The following is an 18,393-nucleotide window of genomic DNA, read 5'->3' on the forward strand; positions in this document are numbered from 1 at the left end:
AGTGGCTCTACTCCTATGAGGCTAAGCCCTGACACCCTGTGAAGGAAACTCATTTCAGAGGCTTGTATCCATGATCTTGTTGTCAGTACCCAAAGCTCATGACCATGGGCTACTTTTGGATTGTAGATTGACTGACAAATTGAAAGCTTTACCAGTTCAGCTCCTTTCTCACCACAATGTGTCTGTCAACAAGATCACCAAGATCCAAAAATACTCAAAGACCCAAAGTTGGTTTGAGGAAATTCACTGCAAAATTGGTAGAGTACCCCTCTATTTTCTTAAGAGTCAATTAAAAATTAAGTTTTTATTTTTCAGTATTGTGTATGAACTTTTTCGAAACATGAAAAAAAGACCAAGATTAGAATGTTCAACATATAAAAACACATTTCTATTGGTTACATCAAGCAACACAACTGCTCCAAGAAACACCTGTTGTCAACAAATCATTTACTAATGGGAAAATGATTAAACTGATGCTCTTCACTCAACACTTCAGTGAATGCTAAATATATGACTTATCAGTCAAATGAATCAAGTTTTTACCATAGAATTTCAAGCGGGGAACATTTTATTTTAGCATTAAATTTCCTCTAAAAGGACAAGACCCTAGAAGTTGAGTAGGATTAAAGTGCACTTTAGCAAGAACAGCATTGCTATTTTCCTGGAAACCCATTAAGGAAATGATTTTATGATACTATGATACTTCACTAAAATTACTCTGATAAGGTTGCTCAAAATATCAAAATATCCTAGCAACAATAAACTGACAGCATCGTGGAGGCCCAGTGGAAAATTGGCTGTGTACAAATAAAGCCTAAATATATAGCCTGACACTCAGCATGGAAGAGGAGAGCTGACTGACAAAGATTATGTGGCGTGATGAAGATCAGCAGACCAGAGAAGGAGAGGCACTTAAAAGCTATTTGTGGTGAACATAAAGATCAACAAATTTTTTTAATTTAAGTACAAATCAGTTCATCTCCTTATCAGCTTCAAACCCACAGAATTTAGTTTTAATTGTGTGTAAACCCCAACTCCTACATGCTATTTTAGTCCACAATAAAAAAGAATACATAAACACATAAATATGTCTATGAAATATATAAATCTGGCTTAATAAATGAGGATCAAATATATAAATATAAATGTATAAATGTCCCAATCTACTTCAATATATAATTAGGACTTTATTTTAAAAAGTACGTTTCTCAAAAGTACTATTTTATTTATTTCAGGGGGCTTTCATTTCATATTGCCACATTTATTTTCTGGCTCTTTTTATTCATATCAACAGACAGACTGGGCATGGTTATCTCTGGAGCAGCAAGTCTGAACACAGCCTCTGAGACCATCGGAGGCTGAGGCCAGACAGTTTAACAAGTAATACAGCACTGCGGTGGTTTTCTTGCTGGGTTTGGCTTCTTTCAGCCCTGCCACCCCTCTCTGCCTCAACTCTCATCGGCTTACAGAGTTTCCTGATGCACAGATAGCTTTACTTGTTGCTAAAGTCCCGTTAACTGCTGCAAATGGTAGGTGCAATCAGCTCAGTTAGCCATGCTGCTGAGCCCAGTTCATCTGCCTGGTCATCTGGCTCTGATTCTAGTGGCCATTCCCCACGTTTCCTTCTAGGATGATTTGGCTGGGAATTTGGCCAGATACATGAAGTTCTGCTGTGTTGCAGTAGATTGATGAGACTTAGCTCGTTGGCTCACTAACATTATTATTATCCCTATTTAAGTGGATATGTGTTTATTTATAGCTTGCCAAATCACCTTACCAGTTAAACATGATCAATAATGGTAACCTATGTATTAAGACAAATAGTGTTGCATTTACAATAACAGTACAAAGCAAAGGCCTAACTAATAACTACTTTTTACTAAGAGTTCTTCCAGTATCGAAAAATAATAACAGAAAGACATTTAAGTTGTCTGTCCCTAAATGTCACCGATAAGTAGAAAGAAACGGTCAAAATACAAACCTGAATGGCAGATGGACCACATGTGAATCGGTTCTGTCAGTGGGAATGAGTACCCAATTTTCTGTCACCCAGTGTGAACTATCTAACCTGAAGCAACATTTCCCTCACTCTGGAAGAGGTTGGTCTTTCTTTCAATGCCCCCAGGAGAGGTGTAATCATCAGTTTGACGGTATAAAAAAAAGGCGATTCACAATAAATGTGTTGCTCAGCTGAAAGGTTTTACTGAAGCTTGGCCAAGGAGAATGGAGGATTTATCAATATGCTTGTCGTGGCATGATGGCGCCAAACAAAGAAATATGTTTACATTTTTTGTGGTTCGACATTGTTATCTGACTCTGTAGAGACTTCTGTTTTATGGACCTATCAATTGTGCCTACGGATTATAGTAATAATCAGAATGGTGCCTGCTTTCCTAAACATAAACATACAGCTGCTCTGTGTCTCAAGAAAAGAAGTCAGTGTCCTAAGATTTAACACTATTCCTACAGTGACCTCAGGACATACGCTTGACCCTGTGTAACTCCCATATACAAAATGATTTGTTTTGACAGATGCAGATTTTAATTGTCCTAATTGATGCAACTGTGCTTTACTTTTATTGACTCCTCATTTCCTTTACATTCATGTTCAGAGTAGCACACAAACACAAATACATGAAATGCATAAAAATACACCTAAATGCAGGAAATGACCTTCAGACCGCTTGATTTGTGTCCCCCAAGGCTTGGGGCCTAGGATTGGCCAGATGGGTAGTGTGGGTCTGTCATTGGTTGCCTCAAGGTGTTGGCTGATGGGGTGACAAGATCAGTGTCGTGGAGAAAGTGATCCAAATGAAATATAGAAACCTTTCACAGAGCTCAGTCTCTTATGTCACTGTTGGCTGCCAATGCCCAGGAGCAACACGATGTTGTTGGCAGTTCTCTTAATGACCAAAGGTGTTATTGTCACCAACAGAATGTTGCATATAGCTACCATGCTGGACCACAGAAAGGAAAGGAATATATTTCTAATCTGCAAATCTGCCCTTTCACCAACATAGCAGTAAGCAAACCCCAATAATAAGTAGTAAGCTAGCGTGAAACACCAAACTAATGTGAACAGTAGTGTAACAGCACAGAATGAATTACATTAAATCCTGGTATTTTACTTTAATTGAAAATGTGGACACAAAGAGGGGTTATTCAATGGCCAGTAGAAAGTGAATGTATTTCAGTTATATAATATAATAAGATTCTAGCAGTTATGTTAATTGTGCTGATTATAAGTCTTTGAAGTGATGAAAGATGTAGATTCATCTGCAAAGTGACTCTTACTGTGGTTTTGGCTCGATGAAATGGAAACATGGATTTAAAGGACATTCAGCAGGATGGATGTGTGCTGAAAACAGGACTGGAGCTTTGAATCAGCACTGGAGGAGTCAATAACATCATCTTTAAGGCTTTAAGGATTCTTCACATCCCCACAGTGCTCACTGCATCTCTAGAATTAGAAGGAAGCAGATTATTATTTGAACAACAGCCCACCCTACTGGCTAATGCGAACAATTACTACTACAAACGTCCTCCATGACCCACACCCTCAATCTATTTTTAGATATACTGTTTATTGTTTTATTTTTCTACTTTGGTTGGTACCAGTATTTCACGTTTTATCATGTTTTATCTAGAAATAAGTTCAACTGTGGATGGGATTGAATAGAGAAGGTTGAGGCACTGATAAAATACTAGAATTGTGTTTTTATTATATTTACTTCTTTTAGTAAAATTAAATGAAATCATAAAATATCTGTCTATTCTAGGTATGTTTGTTTGTACATATATAGCTAGAACTACAATTGTATAAAATGGTATGTAATCATTGTAATCTCTCATGTTTCTTAGCACCAATACCTGATCAATGATGTAAAGGTTGTTATTCTAATTAACTTAAACTGCCAGTGTGCTACAATTCAACTTCTTTAAGTGACAGTGTGTAAAGTTTAAAAAAAAAATGTGTATGGTTCTAACTTTAATATGGTGTGGAGCATATCAGTCATGTAACATTAGAATATGGACAATAAACCACAGTGAAGGAACGTCATTTAAAAAAAGAGAACACCATCAAAATGAATTTATTTATTTACCAAGGTCTACAGTATGAATAGGTGTAATCCGAACTTGCACCACCGCATCAACAAATAGAAAAACAAGATGAAATATTGATGAGTTATCGATGCTTTGCGCATGAAAATGAAAAATATACAAGATGGGATTTACAGAAACATAAAGATCTCATGGTCAAGAACGCATGGTCTTGGTTTTCTAGTGAGGGAGAAACTCATTACTGACTCATATTGATTTCACGATGCAGAGTGATGTAGCACCAGAATGACAATGAGGTACTCTTTTTAAGATGCCATAATGTATTTTACAAAAGCTTCATAATTTATGCATCCGTTAGCATCCTCTTGGTTTTGCATAAGCTGCTCCACTTCATCCTCCCTCAACTTCTCACCTGTTGTCCATAAGAAAGAAACCAAGAGAACTATCAGTTCAGTCTGAATCTGCATAATGAAAGCTTCATAAAATCACTACATTAAGACCGTTCAACTCACCCAGTGTTGCCAGAACATGCCTTAGCTCAGCCCCCATGACTGTGCCATTCCCCTCCTTGTCAAACACCCTTAGACCTTCCACAAAGTCCTCATATGTTCCACGGTCCTTGGCCTTGCAAATGTGCTGGTGTATGGGCAGGAACTGGTCAAAGTCAAGCATCTTGGACTGCATGTCTGTGTAAAAAATAAAAAAATAAATAAAGTGTTGATTTTATCAAGAATCAGGTTCAATGGAGAGTATAAATCCTGATCTGACTGTGCATAACAGCAGGTAAATCACTCAGCACGTTGACTATTCATACAGCCCACCTTCAGCCTTGGGCTTTCCAAGGACATGCATGATCTCTGCCTGGGTTGGATTCTGGCCCAAAGCCCTTATCAGGTCACCACACTGGCCGTAAGTAATTTTCATCTCATTAGTTGGTGTTCTGTCAAACAGCTGGAAAGCATCTTTGAAGTCTGTGAGCAAAAAGAAAACCATGTTATTCCCTTTGATTCCTGTTCAGTTCATTGTTGTCTCAGAGTGCATGCTGTCTTTGAGGAGGACCTTGAATGCGACAAAATAATGGTCAATAATGGCATTTCTTGGATAAAAGAGTCCTCCATTAGAGGAGCTAAAAAAAACCCTAAGCTGTTCCAGGAGTCGACCGCTACCTTTCTTGACTGCCTGTGTCATAGACTTAGATGGATGCTTGGACGTTTGCATCAGCTGTTGCTGAACATTTGTCGCACATTAATAGGGAGCTTGATCACACAAACTATTCATTCCCTCTATAAATAACTGACAGTCCATGCAACCCAAATGACAACTGTAATGACAACCTTACCCTCAATTTGCTCGGGGGTGAATTCCAGCTGAGGAGAGACAATGCAAACAATGTGGTTAGATGCTGATCATTGAGTAATAAGTACAGTTCACGAGGCATGCGAATGAGCTGAAATTAATTAAAAACAAAACCCGCTAAGCATGTCCCCTGACATTGCCTCCATCTAGTTTAAACCATTCCTACAGCTCAAGTTACAATGTGCATCTGTTCTGATCAAAGTGCATTGTTTATTAGTGACCTTGGGTCTAACACCCTCTTTCACAGTATGTGTATTGTCTCCTACTGAGTTGTATTTTTAGATGCAATACATGACAAACAATCTTTGGTAACTAGCACAAGGCTAAAACAATGGGTCGATAGATCACAAACCAGTGATTACTTTGGATATTTTCAAATGCATTGTGAGTTGAGGACTAAGAAAAAAATAAGTCCTGCATTATTGAACTTCAAATTGAGTGGGATGCACTCATTTAGAACATGTGCTCTTTATTCATCAACCACCTGTTGAGTGAAAAACCAAAGTAATTCTTTGATGGGAAGCCTGTAGTTTTTCTCATGCAGTGATATATTACAGTACAGTATTTTGTTTTTCTGGAACAGAGAAAAAGGTAAAGGATGACAGTTCAGTTTTACTTCTTTGCACTACAGTTTAATGTGTTATTCTAAGTCTAAAATTAAGTAATTGTTAGACTATCCATGCACCTACAGATGACAACTATTTATACTTCGTGTATATTTTGGACTCCCCTCAGATAGTGCCAGTCTCTGTCTGATGTCTGGATATCTACAAACCCCAGCCCCTCCTTGAAGCTTTGTAAAAATATTATCCAAACACTTATCCAAGCATGTTTAAAGATGGATGGTGATGGATATAATTATCTATATTTTTCTTCCTCCCGGTTTTTCCACCCTTTTGCCCTCAGAGAAATGGTGCGGGTGGTCTGCTATTCACAGGCATAATGAGAATCATATTTTGTGGCTTTAACCGCGCTCCATTGTAACATGGCGGCTCACTCAACCAGGAAAACATTTATCCATTGAGAAGGGGCCAAGTCAGCAGAAGATCTTTCCATGAAGTCTGGTATCAGCTACTTATCCTCTGAACCTCCCCCATAACTGTATGACATACTTTATTATTTATGCATGAAGTTTAATGAAAAATCTGAAACAAGTGTAAATATTATGCAAATTGCCAGGTTAACCATAACCCTTTCAAATCACTGTACAGTCCTGTTTTGCTTGCACTGCCAAGTTTAGGTCACATGGGGTCTCTGATGCTCTTTAAACACCAGCTTGGCTAGTAACCATTGAACTCACTAGTAACAGTAAATAGACATGCTACTATGCCAACACTTATTAATGAAAAAATCTCTTAAAGCTCCAATGTGAGTAATCATTCATCATTTCAAAGCTTAAAACATTCTAATCTGTCTTAATCTACAGCCGTTTCTACATTTCTTAATATTGCTGTCTTTGTTTTGTTTACCGTCACTGTTGTGGGGTCAAACTCCGGGGTCTTGGGGCGCTCAGGCTCTGGGGGTTTGGGGGGTGCTGCTGCAGGTTTCGGCTCTTCCTTCTTCTTGGGGGCCATTGCTAGAAGCTCTCAGGAGACAACAGGGAGGACTGAGACAACAGAGGGATCCAGAACACTGCGGGTGGAGGGGGCCCATTAATGGCTAGGTCCCTTTATCCACTGTCCACAGGTGTCATCCCACCCCCTTTCCATGCCCAACCACACTGCCAACAATAGGGGGGAGACTATAAAAGGATATGCCTTTGTGCTTCTATTTAAGACAAAGGTTATTGTGTGTGTATGTGTGTGTGTGTGTGTGTACATCATCAGGATATGGATGATGCAAAATAAATGAAATGAAACCCCAGGCCTTATGTGACCTCCTTTATCTTGTACCGATGACCTTGTTCAGTGAAGTGCATTGAGAGGAGAGAAAGAAAATGATGATTGCTGCACAAGAGGGGCGTGAAGCTGTTTAAATTACAATACCACAATGTTGTATGATTAACTGCAATGTCCAGCAATTATCCTTGATTAGCATTTAAAATTGTATCTAATGAGACAGTATCAATCACCGTTCACATGATGTGCCAGGACAAGGCTTTATGATGTCCATTTATGTGGTCTGATCAGAGGGATTTGTAAAGCATTAAACTCAAATCCGTCCCGAAATAGGATCCAAAGAATGTTGTTTCTGTCTGATCTCGGACTTTAAAGTATATTTATATGTTTGACAACCCTCTCTTGAAACTGAGCGTCAAGAACATAGACGTCATGAAAGTAATCTGGAATGACACTAAGAGCCACTTTGTGAAGCCGCCATTCACACTTGAATGGAGAGACAAATTTTGTATAGTGAGTGCCAGCTAGTGTTCTTGTGCCAGTGCTTTGATGTCCCTATTGTTATGAAATATGGGATCATAGTACTATTAATAACTCAAGCAAATATTCAGGTCATTTTCAAATTAATTAAGATTGAGCACACTCCAAAGGTCATGCTTGTTTTTTAGACCTATATCCTGTGTATGTATGTATAAAAAACTATAAAAGCACGTACTGACCGACTCTCTGTGTCTATCAACACAACAGATTTCTCCATTCACTGGACGATAAAAGCAAAGAGCATTTAGTGTTTATTGTCATAAAGTCATTTTTTTAGTTTTGCTTTTATTTAAACTGCACAAGGCTGTGCTTCACAAACTTCATTAAAAAATCAATAATTGATTATTAAGTGCTTAGAAAGGTGTAATTACAATAATGTGAACAATAATACTAGATACTGTATGTATCGAGTATAAATATGTGAAACTAGTGTTACCACAGATGATATCCTCAGTCTCTCAAAAAATGTGCCATTCATTTGGGTCACAGTAGGACATTGCAATTAAATTTCATAACAGCAGGTATGACGGAAACTGAAATAATTGCCATAATTAGGAGAAACTAGTCATTTATTTTTCTGCCTACTGTCCTAAAAATGACTCAGTGAAATTTTGATTACTGCAGTCAAAGTCTCACAGTTTTTTCTGTATTTTTCCTTCTTCTACTTTGTTGTTGTCATTTATATATTTGGGCGTTGGGTGACATAAGTACAGCCTGGATTTAAAATGACATTTTGATTTGTGTGCAGGTGCTGCAATCTATTTTGATTTTGTATCTCTTGACATATAAAGCATGAAATATGACCTGAGAGTGAAGCTAAAAAAAAAAAAAGAAGAAGAAAACAATTTCTGTCCTGAAAGGCTTGATCAGGCTTATTGACTTTGAACAACTCAATAAACAACAGTGATGTTAATTCATTATTTACTTCTTTTTTTTTTTGATTAATAAATTGACGGTACATTGAATAATCACACAGACTTCATTGCATCCCATTGTCTTAGCACTGACAGATTCTACTCGACAGCTGCTCTGAGTTTGTATTTAAAGCATAGACTCCCATCTCATGTGACACCTAATCAAGTCAATAGTGGCAAATGGTGACTTTGTCCCGTCATTGTCAGGAAACACACCCAAAGCGTGGCCTTCAGTGTTGTATCACATACATTCCACGTATGTCAATATACAAAAAAACACTGTGTTAAAAATTTACCCAGTGTGGGTTCAATAGCCAATAGTACAGATGCAATACTGGGTTCACTTTACTGAGTATCAACGGCGTGTTTTGTTTACTGTTGGGTTACTGGATTAAAATGACCCATGTGTTGGGCGGTTTTCTACCTACTGGTACCCCACACAGGGTCAGTTTTTCATTTAGTGTGTATCCATTTGCTTTTTAGAAAATCCAGAGGTTTGAGGTTTCCTGTTCAGACTTGTAAGTCGAATATTGGATTAGGTCTCTATAGGAATGGTAGTTTGAACAGGACCACTTCCCTGTAATAATGCATGATTAAAACAATCAAGCAGAAATCTTATGAGTGAACTGGAGTGGCGTTTAGCTCAGCTGGTAGAACAGCTGCCCCATGTGTGACGGCTCAGTCCTTGCTGTAGAAGCCCAGGGTTCAAATCCGATCTGTGCACTTTCCCGCATGTCATTCCCCTCTCACTCTTCCGCTGTCTCGTTCGAAATAAAGCTTGAAAAGGCCCAAAAAATAATATTTAATTTAAAAAAAAGAAATCTGATGAGTGAACTAAGTGATTAAATTAACATTCAGGAGGATTATGTCAGCACAACATGGACCAAGATGGTAACTCACATCATCATGACATGCATTTGCAATTTGTAAAAAATGATTCTCATAGGCTGTTTTGTGTTTGTTGCAGACTTTTTGATAAATCATTGCAGGTTGCTATTGTTCACTGATGCATGAGAAGACAGTAGACATTACTTTAAGATCAACAGAATCTTGTACTTTAAATACAAATAGAGAAATACACACATAAGAGTAATTCGGCTTGCTTTGTTTCTGTTGTTCTCTTGTGGCCTGGACTGCTGAGGGGACATCGGTGCATAAAATAATCACCAGATTAGTGCGTGCCGGAGAAATAATAAGTCATGGCTGGAGTTTGTTCCTCGTTATTTTCAAACAGCACAAGACAAAAGTTGTCAGTGTTTGGCTGCAGCTAACCTACTTAGAGACACAGACGGAAACTGTGTATGTCAGTCTGAGTATAAATGGATTCAGCTCTGCACAGCACAGCGACAACCCCATTTCAGATCCCACCAGGTGATTGCCATTGGCAGGCTGCAACAACAATTCACAACATGACCATCTACATAGAGTCAAGCTCTTAAAAAATCTAAGACCTGTGTGGTTTGCTATTTTGGATTTAGTCTCTTGTCCAATTGGTATGTACCTTGGAAAGCCTCCAATTTGTGTACAATGCCAATTGTTGCTTGGACTCATCAGATGACCTTCAGTGCAGCTGTTTTAACAGTCTAGATATAAAGCAGAGCTTTTATTTAAATACCCTTTTAAAAAAAAGGTGCTATTCAGATGTGTCATTGTAATGATACTGTTATTGAAAAAGAAATCTGTGGCTGAAAGACACAAAAAAAAAGGTCAAACTCATTAAACAAGTGTACAAAGTGCCACTGCCATTCTGAGGCAATATATCTCACCCTGCTACATGTGTGATAGTGACAAGGTGCGATATCCAGTTAGAGAAGATAGAGAGAATTCTATTTTCAGAAGGAAGAGGTGGACGATAAAAAGGAGCAACACTCTGAAATTGCCTGTGGTGGCTCACCTGACCTGATCTTTGACTCGAAACATTTCTGAATATATTGAAAATTATGCTAATTATTAACTGCTGGTGTTGTTGTTTTTTAATCAGCTGAACTTAATCAACTGATGAGCTGTCGTATATGTGAGTACAAATAATCATGAACATAGTTGAAATGCCAATCTGAATTGAATTGATCTAGATTGACCAGTTTTCATCACATGAATAAAGTTTGATAAACATGTAATAAAAATGTCCATTTACTCATATAAAGCATATAAAGTGATATTTATGTACACAAGGAGATTTTGTAGATTCATGGACTCTGCATTTTGCATGTTTCCCAGTCTATTCCAATTAAAATATAGTTTTTCCTGCTATTTACAACAAATTCTGACCTAAACTAACCATCAACAGCGTCAATAAACATTGACATTTTAGAGTTAGTTGTTGTTTCATGTTCATACATGTATTAAAAGACCTGTCAATCAATCTGGAAGTAGTAGCAGCTTCCATTTTTGGGCCAACCCTTGTATTTTCAATTAAATTGCTGTATTGCTGGCACTGTGAAGTGTATGCAGTGCTCTGCATTAACACACAAACTTCCCCATGTCTCCAGAGACACTGTAATCATTTACTAGCACTCAGGATATAGTGTATCCAAGCCAATGCTAATACAAATAAGGTGGTAATACACCAGCTGGATTAGATGTGATGTGTTCATTATCAAATCCACAGGGCAGTCAGTGAAGTGCGTGAGCTTGCTGTCCCCTGTCCAACTGGGAACTTATGTTGTATCCAGTTTAGTGTGTAGAAGTGTGTAAGAGCCAGTCTGTATAGGCTTCACTCCAACATAGACTATTGCCATGTTGTTTGGCAGAAAGTCTTGTTTAGTAAAGATCATATAAACAGTGTTTTCCTGGGGACTCGCAGCAGGATTTCCGTAGTATTTTTATTAATATATAAAACATTTTAGACTTAACAAACAACATTTATTTTGTGAATACACACAGATAAACACACACACACATATATATATTTATATATATCGCAATGAGACAACAACTTACTGAAGTTTTAAATATTTTTAGCTTCATTCTTTCACAATCAATTAAACACCTCTAACATCAGCATGTATCCCCAGAGTAGAAAACTTCATGCATCAAAGATTTCGCTCTGACAAATAATTAGGAAGAAGTATAATTTATTTAGAGGCAGGATGTCAGTCAGTCTCCAGGCCTAGCAGTTGTCAACATGTGTGCTGTCAAACACCAACCGTGGAGCCAGCAGAGCTACAGCGCCCCCTTTTGGTCACAGGATAATTAGCTTGGACTGTATACTATCACAGAAAAAGTACACCTTATTTTGAATCTTTGGCATCCAGCCTTTTCCAGGATGTTTTGGGGTTGTCACATAAACTAACATGAGTTTATACAAAGAAACACTGTGGTCAATTGGGCATTAGTAAGCTGAGCAGCATCACTAAAGCATCCACGATCCTTGTGTAAATGTATCCTCATATTAGATAAATGACATGTCACATTCATTTGATTAAAACCCCATTCTCCCTGTTTTTTTCTGCTTGTATCTACCCTCCCTCCTATTGTACTGCTCTCTTGCTTTCACGAGTAGATGAGACAAACTGATTTATTGAGGTATGTTACATGTATTGATCCTCACGGGGAATATTCACCCTCTAGATATGAATCAGTGGAGCAGTGGGCAGCCTCTTTCCAGCACACATCAGAACGCCCTTGCTGCAAGGCGACAGTACTAATCGCCAAGTCACTGTTGACAAGTGCTCGTTTATTCTGAAATTGCACATTGGGTTGTGATCGCCGCACACTGCAGAGGCAGCTTTAAATCGACCCTCTTGTTGTTCAGTTAAATGACCTACTCTGCTTGGACCACATCATATTTGTTTTTCAGCCAAATCTATACTCTTGTCACATGTTCCCACTGGATTTCATTAGTTGCAAAGGGCTGTTAGTGATGTATGTTAATGACAAGAGTTGTTTCCTAAAGCATCTTAATGGTTTTTGTATGCATTTTGATTTATTTTGAGAACCAAGACTGATATTGTCGCCACACATATTTAATCTAAAGTAATGTTCTCAGATGTTTTCGATTTGGTTGTCTGAGTAAGACTTCTAAAGCTTGAAAGAGCCAGAAAAGCTACAAAATGGATCTCGAGGTGAGACTGTGTTGTCAACTGCTGTTTCCAGGATTCCACTTCCAATTTGAACTTTTAAGCCAACATAGATGAGAATTCCTTCAAGACTGGAAGAAAACTATAAACCACAAATCGAAGGCATTGATGTGTTACATGATTGAAAGCTCAAGAACGTACTAAAATGACCTGTCAATGACAGCATTCTGTTTGGGCGTTCAAACTCTTTCGAAGCTTGCTGGACTTTGACATAAGTTACACCCTCCGGCAGCTCTGTTTTTGTATGCGCATTCTTTTTTTCTACCAACTCTGCTGTATTGCAAAACACTTTGGTTACTTAGGAATTTGTTGGACATTGTTGGCTGTCAAACACATCAGCACATGTTGTACTTTATTTGTATGCTGCAGCTGCAAGTTTATTTATTCATTTTTATTATCTATCTGTATTTGTGTTTTAATTGTAATTGTACATTTCAGAACAATTTGACATCTGCAGCGAATCTAAAGTACTTACTGAACATTCTTTGTTTACTTTTTTTTAAGGTTGACAAGAATAAAATGTGACATTTGGTGACTAAATGTATACTTCACCAGAAGTGAATGTCTGGCTTTCAAAGTCCTGGTGGGCAAAAAGATACTACTGGTATTTGTGTCAATTCCAGGTCACAGGACAATAAGTCAGAGACCTGTTGATGATATAGTGATTCATCAGTTCTGTGTAGAGGTCAGTCCTTGCTTACCTCACGCTGCCTTATTTTTCTGAACCATACATTTGATCAGAGAGGCCTCCACAACTATAAAGATCAGGGTAGATGAATAAGGTTTATTCACAACACCTCAACTTTAGAAGTGTATATGGTAACCCATTTTCAGGATGTCAGGGACAAAGTTTATGTGACCAGATTTGTCTTCACGCTATTTCTGGTGGTATACCTCTGGGAGACCTGAGTGGGTGAGCTGTCAAGACGACAAGAGTCGCTTTAGAGAAGATGAGATGACCCCTGGAAATAGATTCTTCTGGGGGATTTCACCAATTGTTTTAAGAGAAAAGAAGAGTATTGAATGTGTTGTATGTGACGTTCATTGTCTTCAAATCACAACTGGAGTAAATGGAAATGATTAAAAATGAAGAAGAGACGAAGAAGAACCCATTCCAATTGTAGTCCCAAGTGCTTTGTCAAAGAATGGAGCAATTTCCAATTTCCCATGACCAGGATAATATTATATTCGACCATGAGTTTCAGGAGATTTTTGCATGTAAATCTTCCACATGCAGATTAAATATGCAAACACATTTGTAAGTGGAAACATTTCGGAAATGTACATGTGGAAATGATCAAACTGGAAGTATAAATAGAAATCTGCACATGTGAGGTCATGCGTGCTACATGAAACTTTAAGTACAGCACAAAAAAAACTCACACATGAAAACCATCGTGTGTCCAAAAAATACATGTGCTTTGAATTTATATGCATGCCCCCCCCACCACCACCACCACAGCTTTTTTTTTTTACATGACTTTTGGAAAATGCAGATATAGGGTTTCAGTGTGGATATTTAAGGTATATTACTTCACTCTTTTCACTGAATATGTCAAACAAACATAAATGTAAGGTGTGAATGTTGGCTTGTTTATCTGAGAAAGAAAGCCTATTGGTCGAGGTGGACAATAAATGCAATGAAAAAACAGTTAATGATTCTGGAGGTGATCTAACATATAGCTAAATCTGTTTTCTGATGTCTTGTAGACTCTGTATCTAGGGCATGAACATGTGTCCAACTTCCTGGATAATACATTTCTCACTTTCCTGAGAGCAGTTTGATAGACATTGACATTTTACTCCTATCATTGACCTGAAAAATGCATCATCTCAAAAGGGCTTACTATTGAGTGATTCATTATTGCCAAAAAAAGAAAGAAAATTACATCCTTCATTTTGTACACTTGCTGCAAATGGCAAATGGCTTCTTCAAAAATAAAGATGTGTAATATGTGTCCCATTATAATAAGCTCGTCTGTTTTGTTGCCTGCAATGGATGGCATTTGCCAAGCACTTGAGAGACTTACATGGGGTGGAGGTGGAGATTAATCATTCCAGATGGATGTCAAGGATCCGAAGATTTCCATAACCAGGGATAGTGACATGGAAATACAGTAACTAGCCTAAAGGCACGTTTAACCTTTCAGACAGGACGTTTCAAAAGAAAACCTTTTTTCAGAGAGACTATAGATAGAAGAGAGAGACCTTGACGGACTGAAAATGCAGAGGAGATTATCTATATGTCATGAACACGGTCTGCTCTGCTAATCTTCTGCAGCTTACAGTATTTTGAGCTTCCAATGGAGTCGCAGTAGGGTGCAATCATCTGGATGGCGGATGAGCAAATGTATGGTCACATGTCTCACGCTGGCTGTTTGTTTATGACAGCATTCATATTGTTCATTAACTCTCACCCCAGGAGTAACCTATTCATGATGGGAATGAAGCCTGATGATTAAGTGTGAGCATATTGTTACATTAATACCACGACTTTGGAAAGATGGATGCATGGTGTTAAAAAAAGGAAAGGGGAAGATGAAGTGGAAAAAGAGTACTGTGCAAAGACATGTATGTTTGATGAAATGCAGAGTGTTCATGTGTGGAGTGGGTGCTGCTGTTATGTTTCCTTTAAGTAAAAGGAAACTGATTTACTGAGCAAAGCAACACAACAACAGACTGACATCAACGAGGTGCCTCAAAAGGTTTAATGAGAGGTCTGATTGCTATTTTTAAAACCTTTTTTATTTCCCCCCTAATATGGGAAGAAAGAATACAGCATCAAGACCAATCCATGTAGATATAATATATATGAAAATGATGATTAATATATATGACTTCAGTCCCAAATGATTGCCTATATGCTCTCTGTAAAAGTGCATTTGATCAAAGTTCAAATTCAGTTTTAATTTCAATCCATGGCCAGATTAAGAGCCTCCAATCACTCACACGCTGTGTTAGCTTCACACCTTCTGTCCCTCTACTATTTTCAATGTACCTTGATGGTCCATACAATAATTACAAACAGATATGCAGTTAATTAAAATAAATCAAATGCCACACGGTGAACACAGGGCCTTAGGTGCACAGTGCCCAGGACCTGTTGGTAATCTAGAGTAAATCATTGACTGAATCATTGCAAAACAAACCTTTGCCCCTGAGCCCCCCTTTAAGCAATATACAAACATTTAATAAACACACTTTAATGAAGTTGGTTATGTGTATGATTAAAAGTGCCTAGTCTGTGAAGACATATTTTATGTTATTATAATAATTATGTATATGCGTTATAGATAATTTATTTATATGTTCATATACTGCACATGAAGGCTAAATCCCACATCATACTATAAGTATAACTGCACATGTGATGAGTGCAGACAAAATTTAATTTGGTGTATGATGATGATGATGTCAAAAACATGAGATTGAGGGTAAATGACATTTTAGTGGAGTTGTTTTCGTGCCAGATCTCCACTGTCTGCATAGTGGTAGCATATGGCAGCAAATTACTGTGAAGCCGAGACATTATCCTCTCCGTTGGATAATTCAAATGTTGTCACAATCCACAACCGTCAGTCACTGCGCATCAACGGAGAAAGCATCTGCACCAAAGCTATTTTTCAGCGTGTTTGTATTTGCTGCTTTGAGTGTGCTGTATTTCAAACAGCACAGAGTGAGGTGAATACTGAATTACACAATTATTACCATAGCTGTGGTTCTGCATGGCTCCATAGAAAGTAAGTGGATCTAAATTTGATCCCTACTGTTTTGTTTTGGATTCTGAAGAGGTTTTTAGCAGCTCACACAAACACATTCATCTTTCTTTCCTCACTTTTATGCCTCACAATTTCATACAATTCTGGGATAATTGCTTATGAACACAACTTTGAACAGACACACAAAAACAGATGACATATCTCCAAGGTCTACAGAAAATGACATAAGAAGTCAACATTCTGCGTCTGTCTGGGGGCGTGTGGACATGCTCTCTCTCTGTGAATGTTGTTGACAACTTACACTGCTTTGGTAAAAGCATGTCCAACAATAAAAAAAAAAATATTTCATAACAAGTTAACATTCTGCATCTGTCTGGGGGCTTGTGGACATGCTCTGTCTGTGAATGTTGTTGACTACTTACTCTGCTTTGGTAAAAGCATCAGTCCACAATACAAAACATTTCATAACAAGTAAACATTCTGGACCAAATTCATACTCAAGCAAAGAATAATTATTATCAGAAAAATATACTTTACTCATCATAAGTGAAAGTATTGTTTCTGCATTGTTCTGATTGACTGATGCACAATCTCACTTAGGTGGCTCATTAAGGTGTAGCCAGTGGCAACGACTATAATGTATAATAGCTTAGGTTTGCCAACCTGGGGATCAGTCCCTTTTAAATGGTCACAAGATTACCTTTGTGGGTCATGACATGATTAATGTGAGCGGAAAGAAGATAAAGTAAAGTTCAGACTTTTTTTTGTGTGTGTGAAATATTGTAATTTCTCCTCTCTGTGCCCTGAATCATGCAGTGTAATATAACGACCTAATAAAGTCATTTTCCCTTTGAAATTGTACAAAATTGCACAGTAGTTGAATAATCTAATTTTGCACAATGCCTGCAGCTCTACTCTTCTCAATCCCAAATAAGTGTGTACACACACACACACACACACACACACACATGAGTGCATGTAAGGTCAAACAAGGAATTAGACTTCTCTGGGGTAGAACTGACCTCAAACACTGACCTTCATGACTAGCCTATTAAACTGTATATTATTATATTGTATTATATTTAATGTAATAACAAAGGTTTATGGTCATTTTTTCCTATTCCTTTCTACTTACTGGAGTGAATAAAGTCAGAAGGTTTTCTATTTAAAGTAAGAATTTGTTGTTTTTGCAGTTATCATCATCATCAGTGTTATTGCCCATGCATCACTGGGGTCTGTGGGATCTCAAACAACAATGAAGTGAAGCCAATGTCAACAAAACACGAGCTAAATAAATCAGGTCAGGTTTAGACGTGTCACAGAATATATATTTAGGGGGAAAGCATTTTTTTACTGCTCTGAGACTGTTCATACATTCATCTCTGCAGGCCAAAACCATCCAGTGTTTCATTTCCTAAACTCAAGTTAAAGAAAATTGTTAACCAGAAGCTCTTAGTGTAAATTACAGTAAAGTAGCAGATGGTGCCTGCGATAAAAAAAAAAAAAAAAGAAACACACACACACACACACCCCCCCACACACACACCCAACCACACACACACACACACACACACACACACACACACACACACACACACACAAACGGACATCTCTCTGCATTATGTCTCGGTAATCCAATCCTACTAGATGCAACTTTTGAGAGACTGCAGGGGGAAAAAGTGGTTTGGCAAAGGCACTGCGATCTGTTGAATGTAGAGTTTGTTTGAGGGGTGAGAAAATATGTCATTTCGGAGTCGTGGTTTATTCCAACGTAAGAGAGTGCGCACCAATGGGAAGCTGTTACGCTCCACCCTACCTGCCCTCCTTTCCTCCTCCTCCACCACCCCTCCCTTTTCCATCCACATACTCACTACTGAACACGACC

At 38.0% G+C, this 18,393-nt stretch overlaps 1 protein-coding gene across 1 annotated transcript; it reads right to left on the reverse strand.

Annotated features, from left to right (window-relative positions):
• Window positions 1–4,075: 4,075 nt before the first annotated feature.
• myl13 (myosin, light chain 13) lies at window positions 4,076–7,107 on the reverse strand. The gene is made up of 5 exons (XM_010729215.3): window positions 6,888–7,107; window positions 5,402–5,429; window positions 4,884–5,033; window positions 4,575–4,748; window positions 4,076–4,474 (listed from the first exon to the last, which is right to left on the reverse strand). Exons 1-5 carry the CDS (start codon window positions 6,990–6,992, stop codon window positions 4,368–4,370), a joined length of 564 nt encoding a protein of 187 aa, XP_010727517.1. The 5' UTR covers window positions 6,993–7,107; the 3' UTR covers window positions 4,076–4,367.
• Window positions 7,108–18,393: the final 11,286 nt, after the last annotated feature.

The sequence above is a fragment of the Larimichthys crocea genome, chromosome II (genome assembly GCF_000972845.2).
Source record: "Larimichthys crocea isolate SSNF chromosome II, L_crocea_2.0, whole genome shotgun sequence".
In the NCBI taxonomy this organism is placed as follows: Eukaryota; Metazoa; Chordata; class Actinopteri; family Sciaenidae; genus Larimichthys; species Larimichthys crocea.